Raw genomic sequence first — 11,007 nt, forward strand, 5'->3', positions numbered from 1 at the left:
ATGTTTGGATGTAGTTGCCACATTCATTAGCATTTTTTTATTTGCTAATGCTATGAACTGAAAATCCTGTACATTCTGGTGCTTTCTGTGTGAAGTCTGCATGCCTGCCCTATGTTAGTACGTGTTTTCTTAAGGTACTGTGGTTTCCTCCCTCCTTCCAAAGATACGTGACAGGTTGATTGGTGACTCTAAATTCTCCTTAGGTGTATGTGTGTGCATGTGTGTACGTGTGCATGAGTGTGTGTGTGTGTGTGTGTGTGTGTGTGTGTGTGTGTGTGTGTGTGTGTGTGTGTGTGTGCGTGTGCATAAGTGTGTGCACATACGTGCGTGCATATGTGTGTCTGTGTGTGTGTGTGTGTGTGTGTGTGTGTGTGTGTGTGTGTGTGTGTGTGGTGTGTGTGTGTGTGTGTGTGTGTGTGTGTGTGTGTGTGTAACTCTGTGATTTGTGACAGCTTTGGCCAGTGGCATCTGTTTACTAGGTTGCTAAAGGAGATGGATGTAAGTTGACAGCATGGATGCAAAGATGCTGCATCTGGATTAAATGTCAGTATAACAGTATAAACATAATAAACATCATTATTTGCTAACTACTAAGATGTCCAACAATGTGTGTTTGCCATTTAGTTGTTTCACCAATATATACTTTAAGACAAGCGAAAAGATAGCATAAATAATGAGAATGGTATGGGGGTGTTATTAGTTTCCTTACTGGCTTGGAAAAGGTGAGAATGCAACTTGTACTAACAGTTCTAGGATCTTTATGGATGAGGAGTATATTATTTGCATAAGGAATATCCTTTAGGTCTGTATCAGCAATCTGCACCTTTTTTTAACCTTGGTAACTGCCTGAAGGCTTCAGTGCTTTTTTTCTAACATTAGAGACTGTCAGAAAGACAAAGGTCAGCAATGATGCATCATCCACCACCTCCTTTATGATCTGCACTAGAAGCAAATTAACTTTACATACAGCCTTAAAGAACCACTTGCAGTATTAGAACTTGTGCCTGTGAAAAGCAGTGTTCTCTAAAACATTTACAAATAGACCTGTCTTCTATATTTCAAAAGCTAAGCTCAAGCAAGATCATCTGCTCTGTCCAGAATGTATAGCACCTGTTTTTTTGGTATAGACCCTACATAATTCTCATACATAAAGAGGAGAGGAACAGCTAAAGCATCAGATCCAACAAGAAGACATCAAGATTTGGTGAGCATTAACACAATGAAATGCATCTGTAACTCTCAACTTTTGCTCCCCCTTCCCTTCCTGCAGGCAAAGACCAGACAGGTGCAATGTCAGGAAGAAGCTAATGACAGCTCTGCTCCTCAAGAAAAGAGCTTTGGGGCTCCTACATCAGCAAAATCCAAACACCCAATTTAGCCATCCTGTAAAATTCCACTGCTTTATTGTATCCAAAACCTCATATTTGAAATGGCTGAAAAGTGACTTAAAACATTTTTTCTTTCTTTTAGTCAATGCCCTCAAGTGGGTACAGCCCTGATTATAACAACAACATAAAAAAGCTGCTGTTGGCCCAGGTGAGTATCCTTCTTTGTGGTATACATTGTCTCAAAATGTACCCGATTTCTAAAACTCAGGCTGGAGCCTACATATCGATGTGCTTGATTCATCCTTCAAAGTTTTCCCTTTCTGTGTAACTTTTCAGCTAACTGCCATGTTACCAGGTGACATGACCTAACATCCTAAAATCTAAGGATATCTGAATTTAGGATCAGTTTCTCATTCAAAACAACCTGCACTTCTTTACTTCTAGTAGTTTCTTATTCTATAATGATTGTATGTTACCCATAATATCCAATAAACATATTATATTTTTCTATAGGATTTTAATTCCTTACCATTTAATAATATATTTCACTTTGGTTTGTGTGTGTTTTTATTCATTTACTTGCATAATCCCACTGGACTCAAGTGTATCTTTTCAGGGTGACCTGAGGTACTGTCTGGTTAAATGACTTGTTCAAAGTTACACAATAGGAAAATGGAGATGGAATTAAACAGACCTAATTCCTTCACTGCAGAAAGCAACTCATGAACAGATCAGAGCCTTAATCCTCCATGCTAACTGCCTGATTAATTCCCAACCAGTACTGACCTCAACCCATCCAATGCAAACTGCCTGATTAATTCCCAACCAGTGCTGATCTCAACCCATCCAATTCCAAGCATAAAGATCCACTAGTCATATTCTCATGAATGCCTGTTTTAATTACTTTCCAGTAGTATTTCTAACCTAAAAATCATATTATACAACAAGCCCCCCATTAATATTCCAAAACATGCACACTGACTGGTCAGCATGCACGTTGTAAATCAGGCTTATACTAATGGAAAAAGGTCCGGTCGCCCAGACTTTTTCCATTAGTATAAGTCTTTTTTTACAGAGAACGCAAGATCTCCGTTGCTTTTTACACACTGTCTCGCTATGTTAAAGGAGTTTAACATAGTGAGACTGCTTTAAAAAAAGTAACGGAGATCTTCCTTTCTCCGTTGCTTTTTTTAAAGCTGTCTCGCTATGTTAAACTCCTTTAACATAGCGAGACAGTTTGTAAAAAGCAACGGAGATCTTGCTTTCTCCGTTGCTTCCACCCACAGCTCTGATGTACTGCATAAGCATACGCATGCACAGTACATCAGAACTGCCGCAGAATACCAGACAGCTGTGGAAGGGCAGCAAGGAGGCATTATTCAGTGTCATTATTTAAGAAAAGTAATTATTTCTTTTCTTAAATAATGTCATTGTATAATAACAATAACCCACTTCTGGGTGTGGGTAATGCTGGATTTACCCACGGTTGTCTATGTTTGGCCACTCAGGCTTCGCCTTCATGACCAAACCACACCAACCGTGGGTAAATCCAGCATTACCCACACCCAGGCGTGGGTTATTGCTATAATATCCAATGAATGCAGTCACAAAATGGCCGCTGTACTGTCCTCCCTAAGTAAACATTTTTATTGTGTTGTTTCATTTCATTTAATTTTACTTTTAAATTGAAAGATCATTAAGCTGATAGCTTGCTTTCATGATGCTAAGGATTACTCATATGTAAAATACAATTCAATCTATAAAAGCTTACAACACAAACCAAAAATAGCATTGAGCACCATTTGTGTCTGCAATGGTTAATTTTGGATGTTGCACTTGGATCTCCAGTTCCCTTCTAGCTAGATTGCCTTGAAGTTTGCCTTAGGTTTTCAGTGTATGTTATCTGTACCTACTGTGATGGTGGCTGGCATTACTTCTAGGATTGCTTCTTTTTTTGTCTTATGACTAACAAGGTACAGGATAGGATCTGTCTCAATTGTGGTGTCCTAACAACAAAATATCACTTTTATATAGAACATTAAGTAAACAAAAATGGTGCATTGGCTGAAATAATGTAGTCATCAAAACACCAGAGAAGCTCTCTGCTGTAAAAAATATACTGTAGATAGTTTGCTAAACTCCACCAAAACATATAAATACAGTATTTGTTTTGTTTTTTTCTGTGAATAAGAATCAGAACATATCTGGCAATCCTTGACTACATTCAGTGAAATCTTATATACTCCTATAATGGTGTCCTTCAATGTGCTTTCCACATCCAAACCTGGGTATAATAAAAGATGATAGACATTTGCAGTCAGTAAGAACCCTTGGGAATAAAAGGGCTATGTAGTCTCAGAGCTTACTGACTATCCCAAGTTATATTACTAAAAATCTTTCCAAACGTCATGGTTGTATTACAGAATTTACCTAACATGAAGGCTAATCTATCCACAAGATTGCCATTTCTCACTACCTCCTTGAATAAGAAGTCCTTATACAACAAAGCCATTGTCCTTCTTCTCCTAGCACTTTTTGATCCAAAGAAACCTCATCACACTACTCAGTCCTCAGCAGCTTCTGCTGCTTCTCCTAGTTGAGGTGGGTCAACAGCCAAGAATAAAACTTCCTGTGTTCCATGAAAAATACTTCAAGGCCCCAAATCCTTTACTTTGATTTTATTCTTCACTGAAGTAGCAGTGAGCAAAAAAAAAAAAAAAAAACAAACTGCTTCATCTATAAATTCATACCCTTATCCATTTCAGAAAGTTCTACCTGCATAAGGAAGTCAAGTGATACTCAACTCTTAGTTCATGTTGCCCAGAAAATAAAACTGTGATTTCTGATAAGGAATCTTCCCTCATAGTGATATGAAGTGGTATGCCAGGTGAAATGGGAGAAATGTGTTGGCTGGGTCTGACCAAGAAGAAGGCTGCAAAATTGGAATGTTGGGACTATGTAACATTCTTAGCATTGTCAAGTTGTGGTCAGTAATGGGAAAGATCTGTGTGGAGGTAGGGTCCTCCCTAGCCTTATACATGGAAGTCTACAGGTAGACAATGCTGTAGACAGCCATAATTAAATTGCTAGTTTTGTTGGAATCATTTTGGTCTATCAACAACCAGTCAAGCAAAATATGAAAGACTAAAAAAAGAAATGGCAAAACACTTTTGGCAAGTGTAGGCTGTACTTTTTTGCATGAGGGCAAGTCCCCCTGTACCCTACATGTGGGGGACATACCACACCCCTCAAAATTATATATATTTACTCAGAGGACACATAAAGGTGAAGACAAGAGAAAACTCCACTGCCAGTGAAAGTTAATTCAGCAAGTTTATATTCACCAGCATTCGTAAAAACTGCTTTTGGTAGGTTGATACACTCCCATTCTGTTGCAACAGCTAAAGTTACTAAATAACAGACAGACTTACAAGGAAGAGCATTTTTTATTATTAAATGCATTTTTGAGGTGGTACGTTTTCGTTGGTTGAATTGATAGAGGTAAGGCAATTTTTTCAGTCATGACAAAGGCTTTGAGATAAAAAAAAATGACAATACACTAAGCAGAAGTTTAAATATAAAGATATATCACACACATATGTGCTTTTACCTGTCAACAGTTAAGCAGGTAGCACACTTGCCTTTCTTACTAATAGGATCAGGAAACTATGGGTTCTATCCCTGGACTAGATGACTGGATTCATGTTTCAATACTGACAGAAGTGTAAGACTACGAGTTGGGGAGGGGAGATGCTATTCCCCTGCCATGCCATCCCTCAGATTAAGTATAAGCTATGATTTCATCTACCTGAGCATAGTGGTATTTTAAAGATCTCATGGCACTTAACAATAAAATAGAACAGCAGTACTTTCTTGTATCTTGCTTAATGGGTATAACCCACTCAACAAAAGTAAATAAATAAATAAGTGCATATATGTTTTTATGTGTGCATACAGTGTGTGTGTGTGTGTGTGTGTGTGTGTGTGTGTGTGTGTGTGTGTGTGTGTGTGTGTGTGTGTGTGTGTGTGTGTGTGTGTGTGTGTGTGTGTGTGTCTGTGTGTGTGTGTGTGTGTGTGTGTGTGTGCGCTTAATAATGTAATCACTAGATACTGGACTGAAGTTTTGAAGTAGGCAACATATATTACTTTGCTTTTAGTTACTTGACAAACACTAGAGTTTCCTATATATGTATTTGAAGCTGGATGGCTTATTTCTTGCATGCTTGAACCATGTTGTGTAATCTTTGATTGTGTTTGTCTGCTTGCTACATATTATAGTGGTTTGTTTTGGGTGTCCTACTAACCAGTGAAAAAGAACTGGCTGTTTTTGAACGGCTGAGTTGATTTGGTCAATGTGCCAGTCACCAACAGATAAGGTGAGGAACTAAATTACAAGAAGCAGAGGAGGTACCTAAAGAGATGTGTAAGAGGGATTAGAAGTTTACAATGGTGGATGTACAGGTGTTACCACGTGGGAGGCAGGACTACAAAAAACATGTTAAAATATAGTTTATGGCACTTAGACATACCAGATTTGGGGAGAAACAGTAGCATAGGAAAACTATGAAAGCTCCTCTAGACATCCACTCTTTCACCCTTCCAGGGGCGTAATGCCGACATACATGCATCTAGTCCAAATGTTGCAAGCTGGTTTTGTCCAGTCCTATATTAAAACACAGCAATTCATTGACAGTCATTTTTTCACATCAGTCAGTTAGTGCAGGGGCCAAGTGCTAAACTTTAATAATTTGGAGATTCATGCTTTGTGGTGTTTGTTAAACTTGTCCTTCATTTTCTCCCTGTATAGCTATCTCAAACTCTTAGTGCAAGAATTCTGCACAAAGCTAAAAATAATGAAGTTCAGGGAGAAAGGCTTAAAATCAGGAGCAGATTTTAAATATTGCTCTTATAAATTTAGAATGTTGCTTGACTAACAGACTTTACATTTGCATCCATTCTCTGAACATTATAAAGTCTGAAATTCAAATGTCTGACACTATTTAGAGACTTCAGTCCTCATTTCCCATAAAAAAAATCACGCTATTTATGAGGAACAGACCAAAAATATGAGACAAAATGTGGACATTCTGTGAAATTCTGGACATTTGAGAAGTATGACCTCCTGTAACTTGGAGCTACAACTCCATTGCAGACAGTATGCCTGACCTCTCTCTGACCATGTCCATGGAGCCTGCTGAGCTTCCCTGACTTTGACTGAAGTATCTCAGAATAAATAAATGGATATGAAAGAATTGCACATTCTGTAAGTGTATATCCTTTGTTTGTTTGACCTCCCATTAATTTTGCTTTGTCTAGGATTATTGAACAAAGTAATTGAGAGGTTTGGTACTGTGTTAAAAGGCTCTTACCTATCAACTTCTTTGCATAAAATTTCTGGACAAAACAAAATTTGAAGACAAAGCACTCAACTCAGGGATGGTCATTAACATTAATTATAATTTATTTATAAAGTTAATAGAAGTGCAAGTTTTGTATCAGTATGTATTTTCTGTAATTCATGTTGATGCAGTGAAAGCAGTTTTGATGAATGCAAATAAACTGAAACTGTTTAGCTGAAACCACCTTCAGAAAACACTGACATTTTTTTTTGCAGGAGGCAAGCCCCCTCTGCACCCCCTTATGTGGGGTGACACCCCCACTACACACACACACACAACAGAATTTTATATTTATACCAATTCCGAAGTTGCACAACAGTGGAGAAAAAGGCAATCTCCACTTTTGTAGAAGGTGGTTTCAGCAAACTGGCTTCAGTTTCTTTGTGTTTGCTGAACTCACCTTTGATGGATTGATACGCTCCCTATTTTCTATTAACTGAAATGCCTGGCATTATTGATTGACTGGAATTTACAGTCATTTACTGCAACATCAAACATTTTGAGAGACAGGATAAAATATGAGACAAAATGAGGAACATACTGCAGAACTGTGGACAGTTAATAGCTAAGGCGGTGATGAGTGGCTGTATTGCTGTCCTACATGTATTGGTACCCTTGAAAATAGTGGTTTGTTGTCTCTCCTGTGTGTGTGTGTGTGTGTGTGTGTGTGTGTGTGTGTGTGTGTGTGTGTGTGTGTGTGTGTGTGTGTGTGGATTCCTTACTGCTTGATGACCCATGTTCATGTACTACCTCCTACCTGAGATGGTGAGTGATGAGAGGAGCAGAAACCACTGCTTTGCATGCCTCTCAGGTGCAAGAGGTCTGCCTTAATTTAGCTAGGTACCACCTCTGTGCATTGGAGAAGTTTGCCTGCAGTGTATGCATGCTTCAAGCATAAACATTCGTGTCTGCTCCCCAGGGAAATGTACCTTCGGGGTCAGTAGTGGAAGCATGTGTTTTATTTTAATAGTAGTATACTATTTTTTGTTTGTCATCTTGCTAACATGGATGAAGAGGAGGAGTTAATGTTTTTTTATTTTGTTGTACTATTTTTTTAATTATTGTTATCTGAAGGTTGCTGTGAGATGAGAATGAGAATATGAATAAGAATAATGCAGAGGATGATGGGAATAAAGGAGATTTGTCCCTGTGAAAACATTTATTTGAATTTTTGTTAGGTGTGTCTTTTCACAAATCATTTTTTAGAACGCTTTTTATTGAAACACACACACACACACACACACACACACACACACACACACACACACACACACACACACACACTTTCTCACCTCTTGCGTAAGTCATATAGACAAAAGCTACATAGAGAAAACACAACAAGGAACACTGTAATGCAAATAGCAAGTAGATCTACCTTACAAGTCAAACAAAACCATATGTTGTATATGCTGCTGTCCACAGCCTCTACAAACTGGAAAAGGAACAGATAGGTAATGGTAATTCTCTTCCATATGCCAAAGAGAAGCATTGACTCCAAACATCGCAAGTAATTTATGCATTCCTCAATGCAACCCTATGTCCATGAATGAAAACAAAAAAATACAGTCCACCTGTCCACAGTGGTCATCAAGACTCTGCCACCCTTTTCACCTCTCCACCTCTTTCCTCCTGGACTCTCCTCTGAACTCTCATATGAGTGAAATAGTAAGAGTAAGAGTAAATGCTCTGTGTAATGCAGCAATCTCTGCAGTCAACACAGAACAACTAATCCACACTTCCACATCAATAAATGAGCCCAAATTATAATTCATGCATTATTATCTTTACAACCTGCACCTTGTCAATATGTTTAGTGTACAGTAATCACTGCTTCTCTCAGAAGTTGTAGTTCTTAATATATTCTGAAAATCCTTTCAAAACAAATTTGCAAAATCAATTTACACAACAATTCCTATCTTCCTTAGTGCTGCTATTCTGTGCACAGGGCTGCAGATTTGGCACAAGGCGGAGGCTGCACCAACTGCTAAGGAAAATATTCTGTCAGGCTGATTTAGTTCTCCATATAATGGATCATAACAGAGGAACTGCAGTGCTACAAAACTACTGTCATTGACAGAGGCATGCATTTTAGCTCAGAACTCTTGAAGAGATTAGCATTTTTAAAAGTAGATCAGTGTATCACTAATTAGCTGAATGTCCCGGGTAGCTCTTAATTATTTAATACCTTGGATTGTTGGTCTGGAGATCATTAATGTCTGTTTTTCTGTCAACTCATTGACAGTTACAATGAGCAGGTAATTAGAAATTTACCCCTGGTTGGTGACTATGTCTCTGATGGGAAGGCGTAGTCAATAAATTATCCTCTAAATAAAACAAATGTGTGGGTCACATTTGCATTGCATGGCTAGGCTTATAAGGGCCCTAGTGTTCTTTAGCCTACTGTATACCAATGAACCTATGAAGCATTCTTACCAGTAAATTACAGAAATCTGCCTCCTATAGGAAGTTATCTGCCAATCTTTAGAAATGACAGAAATTAATCTTTCACTCTTGATTCTTCTCAAGAAGCAAGTAAATGCAATAGTTATTCAGTTAACTTTGTGAGGGAAGAACAATATTAAAATAGAAATGTCCCCAGATTTCAGAGGGGGTCTTTGTTCATGGCTTTTGAACCAAAAGTTCACAGTTATAGTTTGTGGGATACAATAATTAAATGTAATAAAAGATGAGTTGCATTTACTGCGAACTGTGGCACACTTAAGGGAAATATTCCCAAGGACTCAATACCGTCTACATTAAGTGTGCACTAAGTGAACAGACAACACAGACATAACCCATACCTTTTTCCTACTAATTTTAGTTTTCTACCAATATTCTTGCAACTTTAAATATTGACAGGGATTCATAAAGGTTACCAGAAAGTGTAGGCTACATATACACTTAGTGTGGCAGAATGCCCTCTACTATAAGTGGCCTTAAACACACACACACACACACACACACACACACACACACACACACATGCACACGCACACACACACACACACACACACACACACACACACACACACACACACACACACACACACACACACACACACACTGAGACCCAGAATCACAACACTACAAGACCACTTCTAATCAGGGACACTTTTAAAATATCAGTGTGAATTAACATACATTTTCTAAAATAAAAAAAAGCTCCTCTGTGATTCTGTCACATTCCTTGCAACACAGCAAAAAAATCGCTGAGCTTCTCATCGGCATTTGTTTCCACTGTCTAGCTAATTGCCTTCTTGCTATGTTTATTGAGTAATGTGACAGAACCACAGAGGGACATGTGTTTTACTTGAAAACTAAAAAGGGATAAAATAAAAATGTAAAAGAGATGTTTTTAATAAAGAATGATTTTTTATACAGTTGCTCTAAACAGTACAAAATAAGAGTAAAAACTTTGCAAAAGAAACACAGACAAGCTAATTTCAGAAAAGCATTTTAGGATGGTTTTGCTGATTCCTCCAACTTCATCTGCTACCTCAATAACAGCAGTGCAGTGGTTAGCATTGTTACCTAACAGTAAGAGGTTCTCTAGTTAGATTCTTGGTTGGGGCACCTTCTGTGCAGAATCTGCATGTCCTCCCTGCGTTCATGTGGGTCACCTCCAGGTGCTCTGGTTTCCTCCCACATAAAAAGGACATGTGCCTGGAGCATTTTTCCTTAGGCCTCCACCAAAAATGGGCTTTGTCACCAGTCAGACTTTCCCTGTAATGTTAAATAAATAAAGCAGAATCAGCAAAACCAGCCTTGAATGCTCTTCTGAAATCAGCTTGTCTGTGTTTCTTTTGCAAAGTTTTCATTCTTCTTCCTTACTTTTTTACTTTTTAGAGTGACTGAATAAAAAGCATTCTTTATTATAAAAAATATTTTTTTATATTTTTATTATTACAGTTGCAGCTATCCTTTTTGTGGTTAGTTACATCTGGTTATATATGAGATAGTGTGTTTTAAGGGGCTTTGAAACAAGGTGACACACCAAATCCAAAAAAAATTATAATGTGATTCTCTTGTTCAAAAAATATTATGTTTATAAAGGAAGTTATGTTATTTAGGAACATGAATTAAACTAAAAAAAGATGTTAGAAGACAAAAAATTAGGCACTACGCTCAGTGTGGTATTTACAAAACATATATCAGAAATACATATCACAAACCAAATTATTTGCAAAAATCTACAGCAAAAGCATTTTCAAGACTCACCTACTTCATACTATATTGGATCTAATCAGCCTCATGGTATTAATCATAAACTTCATTCAGGG

The 11,007-nt window shown here is 37.8% G+C and overlaps 1 protein-coding gene across 2 annotated transcripts in view; it reads left to right on the forward strand.

Moving 5' to 3' along the window:
- The window catches only part of HAAO (3-hydroxyanthranilate 3,4-dioxygenase), an 808,952-nt gene that overhangs the window by 782,126 nt on the left and 15,819 nt on the right, over positions 1-11,007 (forward strand). The window contains exon 10 of one of the 2 annotated variants that reach the window (XM_044075086.1): positions 1,471-1,536. The exons of the other annotated variant lie outside the window; for it this stretch is intronic. Coding sequence (XP_043931021.1) covers positions 1,471-1,516 — 46 coding nt within the window. The 3' untranslated portion in view covers positions 1,517-1,536. The remainder of the gene's footprint in view (positions 1-1,470; positions 1,537-11,007) is intronic. 2 annotated transcript variants of the gene reach the window in all.

This window comes from Protopterus annectens, chromosome 6.part0, assembly GCF_019279795.1.
Source record: "Protopterus annectens isolate FY-2018-M chromosome 6.part0, PAN1.0, whole genome shotgun sequence".
Classification (NCBI taxonomy): Eukaryota; Metazoa; Chordata; order Ceratodontiformes; family Protopteridae; genus Protopterus; species Protopterus annectens.